At 45.5% G+C, this 27282-nt stretch overlaps 1 protein-coding gene across 1 annotated transcript in view; it reads left to right on the forward strand.

The window, feature by feature from the left end:
* LOC143960160 (uncharacterized) overlaps nucleotides 1–23733 on the forward strand; it is a 139250-nt gene extending 115517 nt beyond the window's left edge. Inside the window, exon 8 of the mRNA XM_077468473.1 lies at nucleotides 23574–23733. Coding sequence (XP_077324599.1) covers nucleotides 23574–23685 — 112 coding nt within the window. The 3' untranslated portion in view covers nucleotides 23686–23733. The remainder of the gene's footprint in view (nucleotides 1–23573) is intronic.
* The last annotated feature ends 3549 nt before the right edge of the window (nucleotides 23734–27282 follow it).

Below are 27282 nucleotides of genomic sequence, written 5' to 3' on the forward strand. Positions count from 1 at the left end.
TCATGGTAACTCAGTTCCCATTACTTGGGCGGCATTACCGCAATTACATCTACTGCCCAGGAGTCTCACCATGGCCGCGTTGCCCGGCTGTTCGTTCCGCCACGGGCAGGGGGGCTTTCGCCCGCTGAGCTGAGAAGAGGCTGAGATTCAGAGGGACTGTCTGGACCACCTCATCCTGTCCCACCTATTCAGAAAGAGAGAATGTAGGGAGGCGGGGCGGACACTGAAAAATGACATCAATCGAGTGAAGGGGAGGGTCTCTCTCTCTCTCCCCATGAGGAAAGGCATCCCTGGAGGCATTCAAGTAAGTGACTGTCTGACGATTCAAATTGCAGTGCAATCGATCCATCCCAAGTCCTCCACCACCTCTGCTTCTTACTGATCCCATCCCTACCCACCCACCATCACTTCTACAACAGAGGTGATGAGGGGGGATACAGTAGGGATGGAATCAGTGGTGGTGGGGGATGGGATCAGTAAGATTCAGAGGTGGTGGTGGGAAAGGATGGCACCACCACCACTGCCACCCCCCCCAAATACCACCGCTGCCACCCCCCAAGTACTGTACACCACCAACACTGCCACCCCCCAAGTACACCACCACTGCCACCCCCCCAAGTACCACCGCTGCCACCCCTCAAGTACCACCTCTGCCACCCTTCAAGTACCACCGCTGCCACCCCCTCAAGTACTACCACTGCCACCCCCTCGAGTACCACTGTTGCCACCCCTGTCACAGTTACTTTGCTGAGTAACTAATTACTTTTCCACTGTAGTAACCGAGTTACTAACGCAAATACTTTTTGGGAGAAGTAATTTGTAACTTAACTAATTACTTTTTTAAAGTAAGATGACCAACACTGGTTGGCACAATATGACTTTCTCTACGTGGACGTAGGGCAGAACAGCCGGATGTCGGATGGAGGCGTCTTTGCCCAGACGGAGTTCTGCCATCATTTCCAGACTGGTGGCCTGGGATTTCCACCTGATGCAGAGAACGTTGAGGGACTCCCCTTTGTTTTCATTGGAGATGAAGCGTTCGGTCTGGTCGATCACCTGATGAGGCCATTCCCCCAAAGGACCCTCACCCCGGAGGGTTTTTAACTACCGGCTGGCCAGAGTGAGAAGAGCTGTGGAGAATGCCTTTGGGATTATGGGCAGCTGGTTCCGTCTGTTTTTCACCTCAATCAACATGGCGGACTACAAATTAAACCATATCATCCTGTGCTGTTGCGTACTGCATAATTTTTTAAGGAGACATTCCATCACATATTTACATTCAGTTGGGCCTGAGGCCGGACTTCCAGAATCAGAATTCATAGGCCTGGATCATGGCCGTCCTGGCTTGGCCCCCCAAACCACACGTCAATTGCAATGCCAAATCATTTTTAATCCCTTCCATTTAATAAAAAAATATATATATATATTTTTTAATGATAAAATCGTGAGTTTTTCTTCTTGTATGCTTTTCTTTTTGGCTGTCTCCTAGGTTTTCCTAGTGCACTTTTAGTGCCAAGTGTATTTCCCTTTATTAAATAAGCCCCTTTGTTACTGAAAACACAAAATGAATAACAAAACTGGTCTTGAATATTGAAATAAGAAGCCACATACATTGTTGTCATTTAAAAATTTTATTACTGCACGTTCAAACGTGTTTTTTTTAAAAACTTCATTTTTTTAAATTATTATTATTTTTGTGTGTTTTATATTTCTTTACTCAATATAAAATATATATTTTTAATTTTTTTTGTTAAACAATATATCTTTTTTTGGTTTGGTATTTTCCTTTTTTTTTATTGTATAAAGTTTGTAATTTCAAATAGGGTTTTTATTTTTAAAAATAACATACCCAACTCTGGAACTCACAAAATTATCCATGTCTAAACTTAGCAGGTAATGTCACCCACGTAAAAGCCACATTTTAAAGATGCACACAAATTGGAAGTCCAAATGGGTAATGTCAACATGTGCTATCTCCCATCATGGGGGATCAATGGATGTGTTTTGTGGGTGTAATCCCTTCCTCTCACCTACTAGCATTATGAGGAAGGGGTTGCAAACACAAAATGCGTACATTGAGATCCCCTGATGGCACATAGCACATGTTGTCACACCCTGTGCATCGTCAAAATTTGGTGGATAAAATCTTTAAAAATATACCAAAAAAGAACAATGTTCTCATTTACAAAGGAAATGAAGAACATGATCGATTGGGTTTTAGGGAAAAAGGGATTAGATTCTCCCCAAAACCTCGATCATGTTCTTCATTTCCTGCTGCATGGTGTCCAGCCGGTTGCGCATCTCATCAATGTGACCATTCCAAGCCACGGTTTGCCCAATTAACCTTTGGGTGCTGTTGCTTGAAAATGGCTCCGCCACTTGCCCTTCCACATCCAAATCATCACCTAAAATTTTTGAAAAATAATGTATTTAGAAATATTGCAGGCATAAATAGATTACCTTAATCTGGGGTGTCAGACACTCACCTGGTGGGATGCACATCTCACACACTTCCTCCACCTCTCCTTCCTCCAGATCCTCGGGTGGGCTGGGGCTAAGTACCAAATCAGGCTGGTGAGGTTGGGGGGTCCTGGGATCCTCTAATTGTTGTCGTAGTCTTTTCTCTCCTATGAGAATGAAACAAAAGGTATACTTAGCACACTGATATTTGAGTCCAGAAATAGGAATATGAAACATTGCTTTGAAGTGGTGTACAATTGTCTGTTTGTTAAAAGATACAAGTTGAAGACATGATTCAAATTCCCTTTTAACCAAACTGCAATACTTACCTTTTTTGGCCAAGTTTCACAGATGGAGACACCTCAAGTATCCCCTGGAGCCCCTGTGTGGGTTACCCTAAAAAATGTTCTATGGTGTCTCACACTACACTAGTGCTCCTGAGTCCAGATGTTGAAACAGCTGCTGTGTCCTCTCCTTACATTATACTGAATCAAGTTTAAAAAACATTCTAGCTTTAAAGACATCTACACAACAATATCCTAAACTTATTTTAATAAGACAAATTATCCAGACCAAAATGCAGGTATAACCCTGTACCAGCTAAATACATCATATGTATTGGCAAAGAACAGACGTGGTATGTATTGGCTAACGAACGATATTTAAGAAGGATCATATAAACGGAACAGTAGAAACGAAAAGCACATGGATCAGCATGCAAGTTAATTAGCATAATAAGAACGCACGACAAGACAAAAACGATCCCTCGTTTTAAGGTCGGACCATCGCTTCCTCAATTGTTCTTTAGTCTGCCGTACCCCAAATTTCTGCTCCAGAGTGGTCACAACTGAGGACATTATTTTGTCTTTCCAAAAATTGGGTCTGGGGTACGGACCATTTTTGCCATCATAGTCCTCCCTCCTCAAGATGTCCACCATCTCCATCATTTTTCAAAGGCCATGTTGGTGGCCTTAAATCTCCTCCTGGATCTGGATGTTTGCGGTCCCGGCCTTTCCTCCGCGCTAGTTCCTGATAATGTGTCCACCATCTTTCTGTATATACTCCCACTGCGCAACGAAGAGAGAAGGGGCGGGGATAATTCGTCACAAGGAACATCAGGGACGGGCGCCGTGCACGACGCAGGTGGAGCTTGACACATGCGCAGTGTATATAAAGCTAGTACGCTGCCATACGTATGTCCAAACGGAAGTAGCGAGCGTCCTTAACGAAGGTAAGATTCAAACTTGGCCCATCACAGTGGTCTATACTGCTTCAAAATTTAGACCTATATTGAGATAAGATACTGAGACTTTGGACTGACATAGGTGTTTTTGTTTCTTTTATCTGTGTGTGTGTATGTGTGTGGTGTGTATGGTGTGTGTATGGTGTGTGTATGTGTGTGTGTGCACGTGCCCTATATTGTGATAAAGATAATACTGTGAGTTTGGACTGACATTATTGTTTTTGTCTTGTGTATTGTCTTTCAGAAAAAAATTTGTCCCTTTAAGGATGAGGCATTTATGAGCTGTATCGAAAGAACAGAAACCTGTGGGTGGTAAAGCACCCCTTGTATTTTAATAAAGCAGCACGGAAGGCAGACATTAGGTTTGAGGAGAATAAATTTGGGATCTTGCGTAATATGTATAAGCGGGAGCACAACAAGATAAAGCAGTCCCTCAAATCAGGAGCAGCGGCAGATAAGGTTTATGTACCCAAGCTGTGGTACTACAACAAACTCGATGACCAGACTGAAGCGAGGCAATCACTTCCCTTCACCCTAGCTGAGGTCTCCCAGGAAGAACCAGGCCCTTCCATCCTGGAAGAAGTGGATGCGCCCAGTTGGAGCCAGGTATATATATATTTTTTGGAAATATTGATTGTCCTAATATTAATGATATAAAGTAATATGTTTGAATTGCTTACAAATCTATGATTTAATCCCAAAAAATATTATGAATACATATCACTATACAGTAGTGGCCAAAAATGTAGATAAAATCTTGGTGAACAGCTCGAAAAAGGCTGGGGTCAAAATGATAGCCTTTTATATTTGTTTAAAATTCAATTTGCAAGTGAGAAACTGAAAATTGTCTGTTATTGATGAAGCAAAAAATACAACTATGTCCCTTTTTCTACACAGGATGAGCTCACCCAGGAGGAGGCTATGCCCAGTGGTATAGAGGAGAAGGCCGGGACCAGTGGCAGGCAGGAGGTGGCTGGGCCCAGTAGGTGCCTGACAGAATGCCAGGTTCCTCCCATCCGCATTCCCACCAGAGGCCCAGGAGGATGACAAGAACTGAGGAGAAAGCCCTTGCTCTCATTCAGGAAGCAAACCAATTTCTCAGTAACCCACCCAATTCTGAAGAGGCCTTTGGGACATATTTGGCCACCAGGTTGCTGGAACTTGAGAAGGGTCAATGGCAACTATGTAAGGGTCTTTTTTTTTGAGGCCCTTCAGAAGGGTTTGAGGAGCGAGCTTACACCAATCACACATCTTTATGATGAAGCCCATACTCCTACTACTCCTCCTCCTCCTGCCACAAGTACGCCACAAGAGGCGCAGCCTCCAAGGAAGGCTACAGAGAAGCATGGAGGGAAGACTGCAGGGCAGCGTGGAGGGAAGGCTGCACGAAAGAGTCGGAAGTGATTGCCTGGCTTCAGTCTGGTCTCACAGAAGATGCAGGCTGTAGTAGTACCACAGCCTGGGGACATAGATGTTATCTGCTGCTGTTCCTGGTCTGTGGGAGTCCTGGACCAGATTGTGCTCCCTATTTTATTGACTACGCAAGATACCAATTTTGTTGGCCACTGGAATCACTGCATTTATATAGCAGTGATTACTGTATAAATGACAATGGTCCCAAAAATGTCCGATGGGTCCCCCACAATAAAAATCACTGATCGCCGCCATTACTAGTAAAAAAAAAATAATAAAAAATTATTAATAAAAATGCTATAAAACTATCCCTATTTTGTAAACGCTATAACTTTTGCGCAAACCAATCAATAATCGCTTATTGCGATTTTTTTACCAAAAATATGTAGAAGAATACGTATCGGCCTAAACTGAGGGAAAAAAATGTTTTTTTATATATTTTTGGGGGATATTTATTATAACAAAAAGTAAAAAATAACGCGTTTTTTTCAAAATTGTCGCTCTATTTTTGTTTACAGCGCAAAAAATAAAAACCGCAGGGGTGATCAAATACCACCAAAAGAAAGCTCTATTTGTGGGAAAAAAAGGACGTCAATTTTGTTTGGGAGCCACATCGCACGACCGCGCAATTGTCAGTTAAAGCGACGCAGTGCCGAATCGCAAAAAGTGGTCTGGTCTTTGACCAGCAAAATGGTCCGGTCTGCAAGTGGTTAAGGAGATGTGACTTTAAAAAAACTAGAATATTAGTCATGAGATGAGGATAAATAATGAAGAAAGACGTTTGTGATAACTGTGTGAATATGAGCAGCAAAGCAACTTCATTCTTCTAGCATTATAAAGAAGAAAAGAATGCGCTGTATTAAAAGATCACAAAATTAGCAGCCTGAGGAATGTGCTAGCTTCAATACGAACGCTAGTTTTACCAGCCCGAGTGCTTCCGTTGCTTCTGAGCATGCGTCATTTTTGGTTCACCAGACTAGCACACAGACGAACGGTTTGACCGCTAGAAAGCCCAGTCCGGCTTATGTCTAGGTCCGCTGGACTTTTGGGAAGAAAAAGTCCCCTGGAGCCCACACACAATCGAATTGTCTGACGGATTCCAGTCTGCCGGACCAAGTCTGTCGAAAAGTCCAATCGTGTGTACGCGGCATAATGCAGCACTGTAGGAATACATCCTCAACGCCATAATATCATGACCACTATACTGGTAAATATAAAGTGCTAAAGTGCCCCAAAAGTAAATTGTAAAAATAGTGTTCAAAATACATACATATATATACACACACACATCAACAATAAACTGGAATGCTAATAGCAGTATTGCACAGTGCTCCAAACAAATTTACAGAGAATGGTAATTGTGAAAAGTCCTAATATTAAGCAAGTCCATAGTGGAGGTGGTTGATATTGAAGTTCCAATGTCCACTCCAAGCAGCTGAACCACCTCTGGGCTCTGAGTGCAACCATTTCTGTGGGATCCCCCAGGTAAATCCAATGATGCATTCCTCAATTCAAATAAAAAAAAAAAAAAAGAGGCTGGATAGTATTTTATCGTTTAGACATAAAATGTGTTAACCACTTGCCTACTGGGCACTTAAACCACCCTCCTGACCAGACCCATTTTCATCTTTTGATGCTCTCACACTTTGAATGACAATTACTCACCCATGTCTATAACCCCCCACACCTCCTTACCCCCACCACACACACACACACACCTCTTCACCTCCCAGCATCCTCTGTATCCCTCAGCACACCATTGTACACCGCAGCAAGTGGACCCCTAAGGCCCCTTTCACACAGGGCAGACCCGTCAGCAGGATACACTTGCTAAGCAGGGGATCTCTCCGCGGATCCCCCACTGAGCAAATGGATGACAGGTCCGTGCCTGCTCTACTGATCCACAGCAGACACGGACACAGCCTGCTGCTCTCTATAGGGTGGTGGGATAGAAACTGACCGCCTGTCCTTTTCCATCCGACTGTCATTCGATCTGCCGGACAGATGTTTTCAGCAGACAGAATCAGATTGGATGGTGGTGGGTGTCAGCAGACACATGTCCGTTTACCAGTGCCGGGACAAGGTCATCCAGCGCCCAGGGCAAAGTTGCCAAACTGCACCCTCCTTTCCCTTAGGCTTAGGGTCAGGGTGACCCCTACCCCTGCAATAAACCATTGCGCCAGGGGCAGTTTCCCCTCCTGCCCACCCCTTGTCCCAGTCCTGCCGTTTACACCCAGCGCACCATAGAGAGCTATGGATGGACCAACAGGGTCAGGGACTGGGATTCCTGCTCTGTTTGTTATACTCACACCAGTTTGCATCATGCTTTCTCACCTAGGATGAAGAGCAGTGGAGGTTGGTGAAGTTTTAGGATGGGGGGTGCCAGACCCTGCCCTTCCTTTTTGACCCCTCCCAGTTGGTGAAAATGGGTGTGGTTTCAGCGAAATAGTGGGCGTGGCTCTAAGGTGGTGTGGTTAGCGTCTGAGATGAACAAGGGATGGAGGGAGAGGGAGGGGGAGAGGGAGGGACAGCAGGCCCAGATCCTACACAACAATAGAAATATGTGTATTATAGAAAGTTTAACAATCAGCAGATAAATTTACTCCAAACACCTGGTGTTAGCACTTCATTCATCCCGCCACCATGGTTGCTGTGGTGTCAGGATGATTGAAGCGCATTATTTCTATTATTACATTGTAATATAAAATGAAATCATTCAACTCACCATAATGCAGATTCAGTGGGAGCCCTGAGCGTGTCACTAGCCACATCACCTGCCACCAGATGCCATCAGGTGTCCCCAGCGGAGTCCGTCCTTACATCAGGTGCCTCCAACAGAGTCCCTCCTTACATGCAGCCTGTGTCACATAAAATGCAGCCAGCCTGTGTCACATCAAATAATGCAGCCAGGTGAAAGAGGAAAAGATGGAAGGCACGTGATCTGATGCTTTGATCAAAAGATGTATACAGCTTATTCACATAAAAAATGATAAAAGCATATGCAAAGTATCATAAATGCAGGTTAACAACATATTCACATTAAAAGCTTGTTTTTAAAAACAGGCATGCACATACAAGGACAAGCATTCAAAAGGTGTGCTAACGCGTTTCGAGGATGTCCTCTTCATCAGAGCCTTGAGTAACAATAATAAGTCTGCATGAAATATATATATATATATATATATATATATATATATATATATAGATAGATAGATAGATAGATAGATAGATAGAGAGAGAGAGAGAGTGGACTAACATGAAAAGGTTATGATTAATAGGGAGATATCACATGTTACGTAATGATTACTCCTTAGCTTTGCAGCTATCCATGTCCCAGTGCTCTATACAGTGTAGACTGTAGAGTAATGTAGTTAATGTGCTTTTATATAAATATAAACAGATTGTTTCCATGTGAGTTGATTGGTTACGCCTGTATAGATGTATTGCAGCTTGCAGGCATTAGGAAGCAGATGCTTCAGTGTGTATTCTGAGTATTGCCAGTTGTCCAGCCTGTGTCGCATGAAATGCAGCCAGCCTGTGTCCCTGTGCCCAGCCTGTGTCCCATGAAATGCAGCCAGCCTGTGTCCCTGTGTCGCATGAAATGCAGCCAGCCTGTGTCCCTGTGTCCAGCCTGTGTCCCTCTGTCCAGCCCGTGTCCCTGTGTGCATCCTGTGTCCCATGAAATGCAGCCAGCCTGTGTCCCTGTGTCGCACCAAATGCAGCCAGCCTGTGTCCCTATGTCCAGCCTGTGTCCCCACCAAATGCAGCCAGCCTGTGTCCCTGTGTCCAGCCCGTGTCCTGTGAAATGCAGCCAGCCTGTGTCCCTGTGTCCAGCCTGTGTCCCTCTGTCCAGGCTGTGTCCCGTCTGTGTCCCTGTGTCCCATGAAATGCAGCCAGCCTGTGTCCCTGTGTCCCATGAAATGCAGCCAGCCTGTGTCCCTGTGTCCAGCCTGTGTCCCTCTGTCCAGCCTGTGTCCCTGTGTCCAGCCTGTGTCCCATGAAATTCAGCCAGCCTGTGTCCCTGTGTCCAGCCTGTGTCACATCAAATGCAGCCAGCCTGTGTCCCTGTGTCCAGCCTGTGTCCCACCAAATGCAGCCAGCCTGTGTCCCTGTGTCCCATGAAATGCAGCCAGCCTGTGTCCCTGTGTCCCACCAAATGCAGCCAGCCTGTGTCCCATGAAATGTCACCAGCCTGTGTCCCTCTGTCCAGCCTGTGTCCCTCTGTCCAGCCTGTGTCCAGCCTTTGTCCCTCTGTCCAGCTTGTGTCCAGCCTGTGTCCCTCTGTCCAGCCTGTGTCCCTCCAGCCTGTGTCCAGCCTGTGTCCCTCCAGCCTGTGTCCCTCCAGCCTGTGTCCACCCTGTGTCCCTCCACCCTTTGTCCAGCCTGTGTCCCTCCAGCCTTTGCCCAGCCTGTGTCCCTCCAGCCTTTGCCCAGCCTGTGTCCTTCCAGCCTGTGTCCACCCTGTGTCCCTCCAGCCTTTGTCCAGCCTGTGCCCCTCCAGCCTGTGTCCATGTGTCCCATGAAATGCAGCCAGCCCGTGTCCCTGTGTCCAGCCTGTGTCCCTGTGTCCAGCCTGTGTCCCATGAAATTCAGCCAGCCTGTGTCCCTGTGTCCAGCCTGTGTCCCACCAAATGCAGCCAGCCCGTGTCTCTGTGTCCAGCCTGTGTCCCATGAAATGCAGCCAGCCTGTGTCTCTGTGTCCAGCCTGTGTCCCATGAAATGCAGCCAGCGTGTGTCTCTGTGTCAAGCCTGTGTCCCACCAAATGCAGCCAGCCTGTGTCCCACCAAATGCAGCCAGCCTGTGTCCCATGAAATGCCACCAGCCTGTGTCCCTCTGTCCAGCCTGTGTCCCACTTGTGTCCCTCTGTCCAGCCTGTGTCCCTTTGTCCAGCCTGTGTCCAGCCTTTGTCACTCTTTCCAGCTTGTGTCCAGTCTGTGTCCCTCTGTCCAGCCTGTGTCCCTTCAGCCTGTGTCCAGCCTGTGTCCCTCCAGCTTGTGTCCACCCTGTGTCCCTCCAGCCTGTGTCCACCCTGTGTCCCTCCAGCCTGTGTCCACCCTATGTCCCTCCATCCTGTGTCCACCCTGTGTCCCTCCAGCCTTTGTCCAGCCTGTGTCCCTCCAGCCTTTGTCCAGCCTGTGTCCTTCCAGCCTGTGTCCACCCTGTGTCCCTCCAGCCTTTGTCCAGCATGTGCCCCTCCAGCCTGTGTCCCTCTGTCCAGCCTGTGTCCCTCTAGCCTGTGTCCCTCCAGCCTGTGTCCCTCTGTCCAGCCTGTATCCCTCCAGCCTGTGTCCCTCCAGCCTGTGTGTACTTACCTTGCTGTGGTGTCCTCCCTTGCGATGTCTCCCTCCACAGGCAGCGGCGATTCCACTCTCATGCTTCCTGTTTCTTCTCTCCAAGGTGCAATGGGAGAGAAACAGGAAGTGACATCAAACGGATCTCAATCAAAACCGCCCAGCTGTATTAATATATACTACAAGCGCAGGGCAGAAGCTACTCTGCGCTTCACAAAGCTCCGCAAGGTAGGCTAAACGCCCGCAAATGAAGTGCCACGCCTGCAATCTCGTGATTGCCTAGACGTGGCGCTTCCCATAAGTGCACTGTGTCCGGCATCGCACTGTGTCCGGAGTCCGAACACAGTGCACTTAAGGACCTTTTTTTGTATTTTTTTTTAAAAGGTTAGTTTAAAAAAAAAAAATTTGTCCAACACACATTGCATCATTTTTGATTTCCAGTGGGGACCCCACTCCCATGGTAGTCCATTCACCAGTGCTTTTCTGCAGTTGCCTACATACCGCTGGCCACTGCCACAGCTCCCGGAGATGAATCCCTCATGTCTTCGGCTCTCAGCACCCCATTTGGAACCTATAGCTGACTTGTACAAGTATATGTACCCTGCATTGGCTCCTGATTAGTGGAAAGAACCCACAAAATGCGTAGAGCCCTTTTTGGATGCTATGCTATTGCTACCATCTGATCATACTTGCTTTTACAATCATAATTCATCATGGTATGTTCTTATATTACTTAGAGAGGTCTAGGTCACTAACCAACACCACCCACACCATGGTGGTGTGGTGATATGTACAGTATATATGTACCATGTGTAATAAAGAGCAATACTACTAATTTGCGTATTTTGTTACGACTCAACATGCATATATGTACCAATAAACATGATATTATATATCGATTTTGTTTCATCACCTCATAGCCGTGTACTTCATCTAAAGTCCCAAATTTCCCTTTTCTTTTATCTGCACCAGGGATGGAGACATATGACTCTACCCAATCACTGCCTCATTTAACCACCTTCAGACCGGACCATTTTGCTGGTAAATGACCAGAGGTCTTTTTACAATTTGGCACTGCGCTGCTTTAACTGGTAATTGCGCGGTCATGCAATGTTGTACCCAAACAAAATTTGCGTCCTTTTCTTCCCACAAATAGAGCTTTCTTTTGATGGTATTTGATTGCCTCTGCGATTTTTATTTTTTGCGATATAAACGTAAAAAGACCGCAAATTTTGAAAAAAAATGATATTTTCTACTTTTTGTTATTAGAAAAATCCAATAAACTCAATTTTAGTCATACATTTAGGCCAAAATGTATTCAGCCACATGTCTTTGGTAAAAAAAAAGTCAATAATTGTATATTTATTGGTTTGCGCAAAAGTTGTCACATCTACAAACTAAGGTACGTTTTCTGGAATTTACGCAGCTTTTAGTTTACGACTGCCTATCTCATTTCTTGAGGTGCTAAAATGGCAGGGCAGTACAAAACCCCCCCAAATGACCCCATTTTGGAAAGTAGACACCCTAAGGAAATTGATAAGTGGCATGTTGAGCCCATTGAATATTTTATTTTTTTGCCTCAAGCGATTGAATAATGACAAAAAATAAATATTTTTTTTTTTTTTTACACAAAGTTGTCACTAAATGATATATTGCTCACACATGCTATGGGCATATGTGAAATGACACCCCAAAATAAATTCTGCTGCTTCTCCTGAGTACGGGGATACCACATATGTGGGACTTTTTGGGAGCCTAGCCGCGTACGGGGCCCCGAAAACCAAGCACCGCCTTCAGGCTTTCTAAGGGTGTAAATTTTTGATTTCACTGCTCACTACCTATTACAGTTTTGAAGGCCATAAAATGCCAAGATGGCACAAAACCCCCACAAATGACCCCATTTTAGAAAGTAGACACCCCAAGCTATTTGCTGAGAGGCATTTTGAGTCCATGGAATATTTTATATTTTGCCACAAGTTGCGGGAAAATTACAAACTTTAATTTTTTTTTATTTTTTTTTCACAAAGTTGTCACTAAATGATATATTGCTCACACATGCTATGGGCATATGTGAAATGACACCCCAAAATAAATTCTGCTGCTTCTCCTGAGTACGGGGATACCACATATGTGGGGCTTTTTGGGAGCCTAGCCACGTACGGGGCCCCGAAAACCAAGAACCGCCTTCAGGTTTTCTAAGGGCGTAAATATTTGACTTCACTCCTCACTACCTATTACAGTTTTGAAGGCCATAAAATGCCAAGATGGCACAAAACCCCCACAAATGACCCCATTTTAGAAAGTAGACACCCCAAGCTATTTGCTGAGAGGCATGTTGAGTCCATGGAATATTTTATATTTTGCCACAAGTTGCGGGAAAATTACAAACTTTTTTTTTTCACAAAGTTGTCACTAAATGATATATTGCTCACGCATGCCATGGGCATATGTGAAATGACACCCCAAAATAAATTCTGCTGCTTCTCCTGAGTACGGGGATACCACATATGTGGGACTTTTTGGGAGCCTAGCCGCGTACGGGGCCCCGAAAACCAAGCACCGCCTTCAGGCTTTCTAAGGGCGTTACAGTTTTGAAGGCCATAAAAAGGGTTAACTAGGGGGCAATCAGGAGGCTTTATGCGGTAGTATATGGGGGTCCCTGGCGCTATAAAAAGCTGCGGCGAACCTAAATACCTACCTGCCTAACTAGCGTCACCTGTGACACTAATACAGTGATCAGAAAAACGATCGCTTATTAGGCTGGGTTCACACTGGAGCGATGTGGGAACGCCACAAATGCGCGGCGGGTTCCCGCATCGCATGCCTCCCGGCGGCAGTTCACACTGCCCTATGCGAACTGCTGGGAGTGTCAGTGAAATGTTAATGACACCCCCAGATCAGTTCGCATATCGCAGTGCGATCTGCAAACTCGGATCGCATGGTGTGAACACCCATGCGATCCGATTCTGCTGCGGACCAAAAAAAGGGTCCCGTGCGAGTTTGCGGCAGGTGCGGCGGGTGCGACACGAATTCAGCCATACTATCTGTATGGCTGAACTCGAATCGCACAGAGATCGGATGTGATTTGCACTGCAGTGCGGTGCGAATCACATCCGTTCTCATAAACCGCTGCAATGTGAACCCAGCCTTAGTGACACTGGCGACGGGGGGTGATCACGGGGTTAAACCTTTATTGGGGGGGTTAGGGGGGTACCTTAGAACTAAAGGGGGCTAACCCTAACTGCCCTAACAGTTATTACAGTCACAAATTACACCCGCCGGGTGATCAGGGGGTTAAACCTTTATTAGGTAATAAATGGCGGGTGCCCTGAAACTATAAAAAAATAAGTAACCAACCAGCGTCACCTGTAACAGTTATATGGTGATCACTGGTGAAAGGGTTAACTAGGGGGAAATCAGGGGGCTTTATGCGGTAGTATATGGGGGTCCCTGGCGCTATAAAAAGCTGCGGCGAACCTAAATACCTACCTGCCTAACTAGCGTCACCTGTGACACTAATACAGCGATCAGAAAAATGATCGCTTATTAGGCTGGGTTCACACTGGAGCGATGCGGGAACGCCATGAATCCGCGGCGGGTTCCCGCATCGCATGCCTCCCGGCGGCAGTTCACACTGCCCTATGCGAACTGCTGGGAGTGTCAGTGAAATGTTAATGACACCCCCAGATCAGTTCGCATATCGCAGTGCGATCTGCAAACTCGGATCGCATGGTGTGAACACCCATGCGATCCGATTCTGCTGCGGGCCAAAAAAAGGGTCCCGTGCGAATTTGCGGCGGGTGCGGCGGGTGCGACACGAATTCAGCCATACTATCTGTATGGCTGAACTCGAATCGCACAGAGATCGGATGTGATTTGCACTGCAGTGCGGTGCGAATCACATTCGTTCTCATAAACAGCTGCAATGTGAACCCAGCCTTAGTGACACTGGCGAGGGGGGGTGATCACGGGGTTAAACCTTTATTGGGGGGGTTAGGGGGGCACATTAGAACTAAAGGGGGCTAACCCTAACTGCCCTAACAGTTATTACAGTCACAAATGACACCAATGCAAAAAAAAAAAAAAGCAATTGGTGTCACTGTGACTGGGGGGGCAGGGGTAATTGGGGGGTGATCGGGGGGTAAAGGGGGGGTGTGAGTGTGCCTGGCATGTTCTACTGTGTAGTGTAGTGCTTGTGCAACTCACCGATGCTCTCTCCTCGGTGCCGGAACGAAAAATACCGACACGGAGGAGAGAATACATCACTTCCTCTCCTGTGTTTACATTACAGGAGAGGAAGTGATGTCACGGGACATTTTCATTCGTCGGGAGCGATCGCGAGGGGGTGGCCATGAATGAATGGCCGTCCCCTCGTCCAGGATCGCTCCCGAACGAATACCGACTGCCGCAGGCACCGGGCGGGGGCCCGATCGGGCCCCCGACCCGCGGGCAGGCAAGGACGTACATGTAAGCCCTTATGCCTGCCAGTGCCATTCTGTCGACGTACATCGTCGTGCGGCGGTCGGCAAGTGGTTAAAGTCCCCTCTATCCCCCCTTCTCATAGATTTAGCAAAAGTGTCTTGGATGCGTTCTAAAAGTGGCACAGCATGAGCCAAATACCTGTCAAGAACTTGAATTTGGCACATGCTGCTCCACTTATAGAATGACAAATTTGGCTCCGTACCCCAAAAAATGTCTGTCTTAGCTCCACTTTTGTAAATACGAATTGTCAGTATTTTATACTGAATTTGACTCAGATGTTGCAGCACACCAGTTACTGTCAGAACCAAAACTGTTGAAGTTGTTTTTATTAATTACGTTAGGCACAACATATTAACAAGAGCAATTAATGCCAGAAAAGTGGCGCAGCAGCTTTAATTAATTCCCCCCAGAGACTGCAAATCAGACTTTTGAAAGTAATATATATTTTCATACAGTGTTTTCACAGCTGCTGTGTGGGTTTTACTAAAGACCTGTGACCAGGGGGCGGACTGTCCATTCGGCCACTCGGGCACTGCCCGAGGGCCCCGAGCCACTAGGGGGCCCCATCAGGGTTGCCAGCCTCAGTAAAACCAGGGACAGTATGTAAAAATCTGCGTTTTTTTTACATATGTCTCTGAAATGTCCCTTACCGACATTCTTTTGGTCTAAAAATCCCAAGATTATAGCTGCTCCACCTCTCCAGTACCTTCTCAACCAATAGAATCATGTCTGTGTATACTGTGTGTACATGTATGTGTATACTGTGTGATTGTATACTGTGTGTGTGTCTACTGTGTGGCCCCATAATCTCGGATTGCCTGGGGGCCCATGAGTTGTCAGTCTACCCCTGCCTGTGACATGAGAAGGGAGAAATAGAAAACGTACATGGCTTTATGCACAAAAGTTGTTAGAATAGGAAAGAAAATAGTATGTTAAAAGGTTAGTTCACCTTTTAATTTTTTTGTGAAAAAATGAAATAACATGCTCCCCACCCCATCTTCTGCTGTCCTCTCCAGCCAGTATATTGGTTGGGTCCAGCACTTGCTTAACCCCTTAAAGACCGCCCACCGCATATATATTGGGCAGAGCGACGTACCTGTATGTCGTTTCATGCAATAGATCGTGTGGGCGCGCATGCGCCCGCTGCACGGAGGAGGCGCTGATGCGTGTGCCCGGCAGGCGGGATGTCCACCGGCCACCCAGTATTGCTTCACAGAGAGGCAGAACGGGGATCTGCCTATGTAAACAAGGCAGATCCCCATTCTGACAGGGGACAACATGGAGATCAGCTGTTTCTAGTGATTAGCGATCTCTGAGTTGTTGTTGTCAGCATTTCCCCCCACACAGTAAGAAAGCACCAACTGGGAACACATTTAACCCTTTTATCACCCCGGATGTTAACCCCCTTCCCTGGCAGTGTCATTTATACAGTAATCGATACATTTTTTTTAGCACTGATTACTGTATTGGTGTCACTGGTCCCCAAAAAGTGTCACTTAGGCTCGATACACATCTATGCATGTTGCTTTTCAGCATTTTTGCAGTGCTTTTTGCGGTGCTTGTCGCATTTTTGGATGCACGTTTTTACTGCGATTTTGCCACTTAGCAACCAGCTATATACAGTGAAAAAAAAGAAAAAAAAAAGTAAAACAAAAATGCAAAACGCAAATCGTGGCAAAATCGCGGTAAAAATGCACTACTTGCGTTTTTGATGCGGGTCCATTGACTTCTATTACATGCAAAACACTGCATTTTACATGAAAAAAAGTCCCCAACCCTTTCCAAAAATGCAGAGGCACAAAAATGCATTGATGTGAACATGTTCCATAGGAACCCATGTTAAAAAAATTTCCTGCATTTCTGCAAAATGCATCAAAAAACGCGTTAGTGTGAATCAAGCCTAAGGGTCAGATTTGACCATCGCAATGTTGCAGTCCCACTAAAAATCGCTGATCACAACCATTACTAGTAAAAAATAAATTAAATAAATAAATCTATCCCGTAGTTTGTAAACGTTATAACTTTTGCTAAACCAATCAATATACGCTTATTAGGATTTTTTTTACCAAAAATATGTAGAAGAATACATATTGACCTAAATTGCTGAAGAAATTATATATAATTTTTTTGGGGATATGTATTATAGCAGAAAGTAAAAAATTGTGTTTTTTTTTTTAATTGTTGATCTTTGTTTATAGAGCAAAAAAAAAAAAAATGCAGAAGTGATCAAATAGCACCAAAAGAAAGCTCTATTTGTGGGGAAAAAAATGCGTCAATTGTATTTGGGTACAGCGTCGCATGACCATGCAATTGTCAGTTAAAATGGTAGTAAACCTATTACAACCACTTTAACCTACAGGTAAGCCTAGATTAAGGCTTTCCTGTAGGTGCAAGAAATATTTCCCAAACCTAAAAGGTTTAGGAGATATTTCCAGAAATACCAGCACCGATGTCTACAGCGCATGTGCCGTAAACAGCGTGCCATTTCTAACGCCGATCATGCTGTTAGTGGCGGCACCAGCGCGCATGCGCGGGAGTGACATCATCGTTGCTCCAGCCAGTCACAGCGCCGGAGCAGCAATACCTGGAAGACACGCCGAGTCAACATGTCAGCTAAGGAGGAGGTGAACAAGGGTTGCTTCGGGGGCTTTGATCTCAGGTAAGTAATTCATAATAAGCTAGTATGCTATGCATACTAGCTCATTATGCCTTTGTCCTGCAGGATGTTTTTTTTTGTTTTTTTTAAAGAGTGAGTTTACTTCCTCTTTAACCACTTTCAGACCGGACCAATTTGCTGGTCAAAGACCAGACCACTTTTTGCGATTCGGCACTGCGTCGCTTTAACTGACAATTGCGCGGTCGTGCGACTTGGCTCCCAAACAAAATTAACGTCCTTTTTTTCCCACAAATAGAGCTTTCTTTTGGTGGTATTTGATCACCCCAGCGGTTTTTATTTTTTGCGCTATAAACAAAAATAGAGCGATAATTTTGAAAAAACGCATTATTTTTTACTTTTTGTAATAATAAATATCCCCCAAAAATATATAAAAAAACATTTTTTTCCCTCAGTTTAGGCCGATACGTATTCTTCTACATATTTTTGGTAAAAAAATCGCAATAAGCGATTATTGATTGGTTTGCGCAAAAGTTATAGCGTTTACAAAATAGGGATAGTTTTATAGCATTTTTATTAATAATTTTTTTTTTTTTTTTTTTTTACTAGTAATGGCGGCGATCTGCGATTTTTATTGTGACTGCGACATTGTGGGGGACCCATCGGACATTTTTGACACATTTTTGGGACCATTGTCATTTATACAGTAATCACTGCTATATAAATGCAGTGATTCCTGTGTAAATGACACTGGCAGTGAAAGGGTTAACCAGTGGGTGGCAGTGTAGGGGTTAAGTGTTCCTAGGGGTGTGTTACTAACTGTGGGGGGGTTGGGCTTTCATTTAGTGTACACTGATCTCTGCTCCAATCACATGGAGCAGAGATCAGCGTCACTAGTTGCTAGGCAGAATGGAAAAATGTTGTTTATACAGCATTTCCTCCATTCGGCCGCTCCGTGAGACGATCGCGGGGATGCCCGCGGCGATCGAGTCCGCGGGTCCCGCGACCGGACTCACGGGGGTCCCGACCAGCGCGGGAGCGCGCCGCCGGCAGCGCGCTCCCGATGGCACGGCGGCAACGAATATTGGACGTACATGTACGCCAATATGCCTGCCCGTGCCATTCTGTCGACGTACATCGTCGTGCGCTGGTCGGGAAGTGGTTAAAGCAACGCAGTGCCGTATCACAGAAAATGGCCTGGTCATTAAGGGTGTAAATCCTTCCGGGACTGAAATCCATTACTACAAAGCACCAACAGCATCATGCAAGCAATGATGAGCAGTCATTGTTCAGCACTGGCCATGTCACTGACCAATGAGAAGCTGTTTGGAGGGTCCTTTTTTTCGAGATGGTATCCCAGAATAAAGAAGAGATTTTAATTGATCAGTGTGGTCATGTGGCCAGCACTGATCAATGAGCACTTGCCATTACTTGCATATAAGAGCTAAAGAAAATGGCAGAAAATAGAACTCAAATAGGATAAACGGAGAGGGGACTGGAGGGGTTTGGGAGAGTGTCGTGAGATAGTTCCCCTTTTCATTTTTTGTGAAAAGGTAAACTAGCCCTTTTTTTATTTTCTGCTAAACAAATTAAAAAAAAAACTGAAATTTTGAAAAAAAACTTTTTTTTGTTTGTTACAAAACTTTGTAAATAAGTACGTTTCACTCCTTCTTCGCCTTCACCGATGGGCACTGATGAGGCTGCACTGACAGACACTGATGGGCACCGGCACCAAAGATGGGCACTAATATGCGTCACTGATATGCAGCACTGATGGGTACACATAGGTGGCACTGATGGGCACAGATAGGCAGCACGGATGGGCATGAATGGGCACTGATAGGTGGCACTGATGTACACTAATTGATGGTACTGATGGGCATCACTGATTGGCAGGCATTATCGTTTGGCACTGATTGGCATCCATTGCGGGCACAGATTGGCATCCCTGGTGGCCATGGGGGGCATACCTGGTGGTGGCCAGTGGTGGGCATCCCTGATAGTCCTGGCGGCATCCCTGGTGGTCCAGTGTGGGCATCCTCGGGGAGGGGGGCGGCGCTGAAAATCAGTACAGACCCTGCCTGGCAGAAGAGCAGCCAATCGGCTCTCTTCTACTCCTGTCTGACAGACGTGAGTGAGGAAAAGCCGATCAACAGCTCTTCCTGTTCACACTGATCAGCTGTGATTTATCATGGTGATCATGTGATAAAAAGTCTCTGTCAGAGACTCTTTACCTAGATCGGAGTTGCGGTGTGTCAGACCGAGCAACCGCAACAACGATTGCCATGATGCACGCTCCAGGAGCACGCAGCGGCTTGTTATCCTGAAAGATGTCGTATGACGTCCGGTCAGGATAACACAGCCACTTTGCCGGCGTCATTTTGATATATGACGGGGGACAACTGGTCAAGCACCTGGTTTAGTGTTTAGGCAGAAGAGAGAGGAGACACATGGCAGGGCTGTTTTTTATTCCCAGTCCGGCCCTGTATATACACTATATTGCACATTACACACACCTGCACTATATACACTATATTGTACATTACGCACACCTGCACTATATGCAATTGGCTACACCCACTGTTCACTGCTGCATGTGCCGCATTACTACTCCCCTCGGGCACACAGAGGTTTCCTAGGTATTTTACAATCTCATTGCGTATGCTACAGACAAAATGCCAAGTTCTGCTGAAGTGTTCGGGTTTGACTTGAAGAAAAAGGTGATGACCCTATCTGAAGGTGAATTCTCACAGTTGCATGATGAACTTGGTATCATTCCCAGGAGCATGCGAATGCAATTATGTGCCATTTTATCTTTGCTCAATCAAGAAGTTTATTGCACTACTAGGGCATGCACTTCCCTGGTCTGTTTTGGTGATCCCTGGTCCTTGCTTTGGCGATCCAAAGGATGGCTGTGAAGGCCTGCAACACTGTTTCATTTGAACAAGAGAGTGGGATTAATGGTGATCTGGTTAATAAAAAATGTGATTAAACATTGAATAAGCATCTGACAGGGATTGATGTCACGGAATATGAGGATCCTGATTGCTAATTAAAATTTTCATTATGCTATTAAAAAAAAACTAAAAAATTCTGAACCATTTAATTTTATTGTGGCCCATGACTGGTTACCAAATCACTTAAAGCGAGAGTCCGCCGGGACTCCGCGTTTTTTTTTTTTTTTAAAAGCCAGCAGCTACAAATACTGCAGCTGCTGACTTTTAAAATCGTGACACTTACCTGTCCAGCGCGCCCGCGATGTCGGCACCCGAAGCCGATCTGTAGATCGTCTGTCGTGTGCTGCCGCCGCCATCTTGGGTATGGGAATCAGGAAATGGAGCCTTTCGGCTTCATTTCCCGGTTCCCTACTGCGCATGCGCGAGCCGCGCTGCACAATGAGGACGGTCCCCGCTGCCTCTGGGATCTGTGTGTTTCCCAGCAGGCAGCGGGGCACTTGCGGAAGGGGGCGGGCACTTGCGGAAAGGGGCGTAATCTACGCCCCTTTCCACAGAGAGCTATCCCGGAAGTGGGTGCAGTTACCTGGATTATCCAGGTAACTGCACCCCCCTCCCCCCTGAAAGGTGCCAATTGTGGCGCCGGAGGGGGGGAGGATTCCGATGAGCGGAAGGTCCATTTTAGGGTGGACCTCCGCTTTAAGTGTCCTGCGATCTTCAAAACTTCAAACTGTTGAGCACCCCTGCACTGAGGAATAAAAATAAATTACCACTAAAATATGAATGCAATCTATACACTGGGGGGAGATCCTCTGGGGGAATCTAGGATGGAAAATGATCTGGGGGTCCGAGTAGATGATGGGCTCAGCAATGGCATGCAATGCCAAGCTGCTGCTAACAAAGCAAACTGAATATTGGCATGCATTAAAAAGGGTATTAACTCCAGAGATAAAATAATAATTCTCCCGCTCTACAACACTCTGGTCCGGCCGCACCTGGAGTATGCTGTCCAGTTCTGGGCACCAGTCCCCAGGAAGGATGTACTGGAAATGGAGCGAGTACAAAGAAGGGCAACAAAGCTAATAAAGGGTCTGGAGGATATTAGTTATGAGGAAAGGTTGTGAGCACTGAACTTATTCTCTCTGGAGAAGAGATGCTTGAGAGAGGATATGATTTCAATTTACAAATACCGTACTGGTGACCCCACCATAGGGATAAAACTTTTTTGCAGAATGGAGTTTAACAAGACACATGGGCACTGATTAAAATTATAAGAAAAGAGGTTTATCCTTAAAATACATAAGGGTTCTTAACTGTAATTCCCCATACACACGGTCGGATTTTCCGACAGAAAATGTGCGATCGAATCATGTTGTCGGAAAATCTAACCACGTTTGGGCTCCATCTGACTTTTTCCGTCGGATTTTCCAACGCACAAAGTTTGAGAGCAGGTTCTAAAATTTTCCGACAACAAAATCCGATCGCATAAATTCCGATCGAGTATAGACAATTCCGATGGACAAAGTGCCACGAATGCTCAGAATAAACTAAGAGATGAAAGCTATTGGCTACTGGCCCATTTATAGTTCTCACATACATGTTTGACGTCGCCTTGTTCAGAACGATCTGATTTTCTGACAACTTTGGGCGACCATGTGTATGCAACACAACTTTCAGCCAAAATCCGTCTGAAAAAATCAGACAGATTTTGTGGTTGGGCTGTCCGACCGTTTGTATGGGGCATTAGAGTGGCAAGGATGTGGAATTCCCTTCCACAGGCGGTGGTCTCAGTGGGGAGTATCAATGGTTTAAAAAGACTATGAGATAAGCACCTGAACGACCACAACATACAGGGATATACAAGGTAATACTGACATATTATCACACACATAGGTTGGACACGGTGGACTTGTGTCATTTTTCAACCTCACCCACTATGTAACTATGTAACTACTGACCTGTGCCCCATCTCTGACTGCTGCAGCATTCATTAGATCACTTACTTTCATTCAGCCCACTCTTTCCTGGTAACACTGAAAAGTCCAGCACTGAGATTTTCAGTTCCTGCTATAGTATACTGACCACTGAGTTGCTTGCTGTACCAAATCCTTCATTCAGGCCTTGCGTTTTCCAATTTGTAGCAAATTTGCATGGCAAGTCTCTAGCAAGAGCAAAGTTGCAGCAGTGAGTCTACGGCAAGAGATCTGCAAGTCTACAGCATTTTTTTTTTAATTTGAAGTTATTACCAGGACGTGGTAATTGTTTTTTTGACTCTTTTGAGTGTATCCGTAGATACCACCCTGTGATAGATACACACCCCTATTTTAATTAGCATGAAAATCCAGTTACAGTGCCCCCTGTGGTGGGATGACTATTAAAAAACATAATTTAACCAGAACTTGCAGCAAACTTGCAGAATGTTTGCAAAGAAAGTTGATCTGGAGTTATGCAATGCAGACTTGCTACAATTGTGCAACAAACCTGTGAAGCCTGGCAAGTCTAAGCCCTTGTACACACGGTCGGAGATTCCGTCGGAATGTTTCCTATCGGAGCGTTTTGTCGGATATTCCGACTGTGTGTGGTCTCCATCGGACTGTTTCCGTCGGAATATCCGTCGGACCAACTTTTCCAACTTGCCGGAAATATTTTCTGACAAAATGCTCCGATCGGACATACTCCGATCATGTGTAGCCTACTCCAACGGACAAGGTGCCATGCATGCTCAGATAAAATTCCTAGACCAAAGCTATTGGCTACTAGCCTGAACGTAGTCCCGTCCTAACGAAATAACGTCATCACGTTATGCACATTCGGATTTTCCGACAACTTAGTCCGACCGTGTGTATGCAACATCACTTCCGGACCTCTTCCGGAATTAATCCGTCGGAATAACTCAGACGGATTTGGTTGTCGGAATCTCCGACCGTGTGTACAAGGGCTAACAATAGCTTAGCAAGTCATTTTCAAATTTGCAGCTCCTATCTGGGATGGCAACCAGAGATGAGGCACACTTAATTAGTGGTCATTTTATTTTTACTGTTCAAATGTACAAATATAATTTGTGGCAGGAGTTCAGCTTTAATTATTTGTACAATTTCTTCTTTTCTATTTTCAGGAAAGAGATATCTGCTAGAAAAAGTAGAAATCAAACAAAGAGCATGAAATCTGGAAGCGAGGAAGAAAAAGAAGAACATACAACTGTAATTCATCTTAATGAAAATAATTAGAAAAAAAACAATTAATTGAATATTTAATAAAAATATAAATCATTGACACTTATCGTAATGTTCAATTTTTAGGTGTTGTCATTGCTATACATCTGTAACCCTATTCTGGGCCAACACTAAAGCCTGAGGCAACTAGCTTTTTCAGAAGCATAGATCAGAAATTTCATGTTTCTAAAGATTCTTACATATGCTTTATTTAAAGTGCCACTTACCCTTTCCTTATGCATATATGTTTCTAAAGATCAGAAGTGCAGATAACTGAACTGTATTGTATTTTGTGTAACAACTACTGTACATCAGTATTTAGTAGAGATATATTCTTCAACCAGTAGATGGCAGTGTTTTTAAGTTTGTAGCTACATCTATGGTATGCTATACGTCTTTTCTCAGTAATAAAGTTTCTCTTTCCTGTCTGCTGTTAAGCAACAATGCCCATGTGCACTGTGCACTGTCTGTTCTGTGTGGCTGTATACAGAATTTCTAGCACTTTTCTTGTATCTCAGTCCCCTTTACAGTCCCCCCCCCCCTCCCTTGTATCCCAGTTCCCTCACAGCCCCCCTCCTTGCATCCCAGGCCCCTTTACAGCCCCCCTTCCTTGCATCTTGCATCTCTTTACCTTACATCGCATTTCCCCCTTCCAATCACAGCCCTCCTCTAACCTTTCCAGTCCAGTACTCCCAGGCAAAAAGACAGGCGAATAAATGATAGCAAAGGGTAATATATAGACTGATGTTTTAAACAATCTCACAGTCGCGGAGAATGAAGAATGTCAGGTTTAGAATGTTTGCTCTTTACTTTTTTATATTTTTTATACATGCTTGAGGTGATTGTAGTCATATTAGTGCACTTGTGACAGAGACAATTGATTATATTTTTTATACAATAATGCTTTTTATTGTTATTTTTTATTATGTATCCTTGCAGTATGAGTTTGTTGTTTACAGCTTAAATTAAATAAAATCATGTAATGATCACTGCTACCCAGATGCGTTTTTTTAAAGGATATGTAAGGCCCCTTTCACACTGGGGTGGACTATTTTTAGCGGACTTTACCGTCATTTTAGCGGCAGTATTCAGCCCTGCTAGCAGCCGAGAAAGGGTTAAAACCACCGCAAAGCACGCTTTACCGAAGTTATAGCCATGCTGCCCCGTTTATTTCAATGGGCAGGAGCAGTGCACCGCTCCTTCACCACTCCTGCCCATTAAAATCAATGGAGCAGCACGGCTATACCACCGGAGCGCTTTGCAGTAGTTTTAACCCTTTCTCAGCCACTAGCAGGGGGGTAAAACTGCCCTGCTAGTGGCCGAATACCGCAGCTAAAACAACGGTAAAGCAGCACAAAAGAACTCTCCAAAGATGCTGCTAGCAGGACTTTTTTATCGTCCTGCTAGCGCACCGCTCCAGTGTGAAAGCGCCCTCAGGGTTTTTACACTGGAGACACAGCAGTGGTTCTTTCAGGGCGCTTTGCAGGCGCTATTTTTAGCGCTGTAGCGCCTGCAAAGCACCCCAGTGTAAAAGGGGTCTTAAGGTTTGTTTAAAAAAATGAAAAGCACATGTTATACTTACCTCTGTGCAGTTGGTTTTGCACAGAGTGACACTGGTCCTCCTTTTCTGGGGTCCCTCAGTGGCGCTCCTGGCTCCTCCTCTTCTCGTGTGCCCTGTTGGAGAGCCGCTCTCTCTCAAGGCACTCATAGAAACCTCATAGTTGAGCCCTGTTTTTACTCACCCCCAACCACACCCCCTTTAACTGTAGTGGCCAGGGGTGTACACACATTGCAGCCACAGCAGGCATTATACACCCTGTCATGCTTGGCAAGTGTAGCACCTGCCAAGCGTAACCCATTCAAGTGAATGGGGCTGCTCTGCAAAGGCCGTGCAACCTTGTGCAGTACAGCAGGAAAAAAAAAGGGTTAAAGTTGGCAGTGAGGAGGCTTTGTATTGCCTTCTCATCACCTGCTTTAACCCCTTGGATCCCACACTAGCATGCTCCAACTGCGTGCATTGGCCCTATTCACTTGAATGGGTCGTTATCACCCACCAAAAGCAAAAGGGGGTTTAATCCTGCTGCAGCAAGTGTACACCCTCAGCTGCTGCCACTGAAGCTAAAGGGGGTAGGGGCGCATGCATTTAATGTGGGCCCAGTGCAATAAGTAGGTGTTTTGTGTGGCTTGTGTGTGGACAGGGACACGGGGGGGGGGCATGATTTCCTATTGCCTGGGGGGCTCCATGGGTTGTCAGTCCGCCCCTGGTGACAAGGTCAAGACTGAGACAGGAAACAAGGGGAGCAGAGCAGGGTATGGAGTACTGGATGCAGGGAGCAGGATACTAGGAGCAGATCAAAGGAACAAGATACAGGATCAGGCACGGGGGCATGGCTCACAGGAAGAACACTGAAGCACTGAACTTCAGTTAAGGGTGGGATTATATACCTCCCAGCTGGGAGACACACGCTAATGGCCACCAGAACTGCGTTCTTCAACATTGGGAACAATGCCATTAGCAGGTGACCCGGGTGCTGACACAAGTCCTGACAGTTCCCTGGACGCTCCATTCTGCCTTAAACTCGAAAGTCAATGTGGGTGCAAAAAGTCCAAAAAGCAGGTGACCCAGATACTGACACAAGTCCTGACATTCCCAATTCTGTGAATAATAAAGCCAAGATTCAGCAATACAAATGAAATCATAGTTTTTCTTCATGCACCAAAGCTGCCAACTTTTCTATTTTGCATAGCAGACTTCTGGCATTGGTGAACAAATATTTTAATCCATTGTTGAAATTTGCACTTGTGTTTTGCATATCTTTTTTTGTAGTAGTTTTAGGGAATCTTAGGGCGCACTTCATTGCTATAAAGCAGGGAGTGGGAGAATCCATTCTTAACTCCTGGTTCACATTGGTGCGATTTGACATCACAATCGGCGGCAATAGCACCGTCCTAATCAGTGTGATGCTGCATTTGCGGCACTGCACTGATTTCAAAAAGTAGTTTCTGAAACCTGCACAGATGTCTCTGAAATCGTGTGAGTTCAGCTGAACTCGCACGGCTTTGTTCCCACAGCTCAGTGTGAACCAGGGCTAAAGCAGAGTTCCACTCATTTTTTTTCACTTGCTATAAATCCAATCCCCATCCTTCATTTGCTTTTAAATGGTAACTATTTTTTCTTTCTAAATACCTCCAATTTCTTATTTTCTGGAGCACTTCCGGCTCCGGCCTCTAAGCGATTACGTAATTAGGGGTTTCCCATGGACACCTGGCATATCGGCGCCATGTATCTCAGGAGTCCATGGGCGTCGCCTAATACCAAAATCTTGCGCTATTTCCCGACTAGAAATTACACGAATGGGAGGATCACAAGAGCGTGATGTCCGCTGATTGACAGGTTGCTTCAGGTATGGCAATATGTCAGGAGGAAGGAGCGATGCGAGGTGGCATTACCACGCAGGCGCAAGATCAGGAGGTGCATGCTGAATGGCCAGCTACACCGAATCCTGGAAATGGGTAAAAGAGGGCTTCAGATGTCCACAGTGGAGATGGACCCTGCCTGCTTCTGACATACAGGTAGTTTTATTCAATTTAAACCTAAATTAAAAGGACCAC

The sequence above is a fragment of the Lithobates pipiens genome, unplaced genomic scaffold (assembly GCF_037356315.1).
Source record: "Lithobates pipiens isolate NorthernLeopardFrog02 unplaced genomic scaffold, aLitPip1_a1.2 Scaffold_8, whole genome shotgun sequence".
Lineage (NCBI taxonomy): Eukaryota > Metazoa > Chordata > Amphibia > Anura > Ranidae > Lithobates > Lithobates pipiens.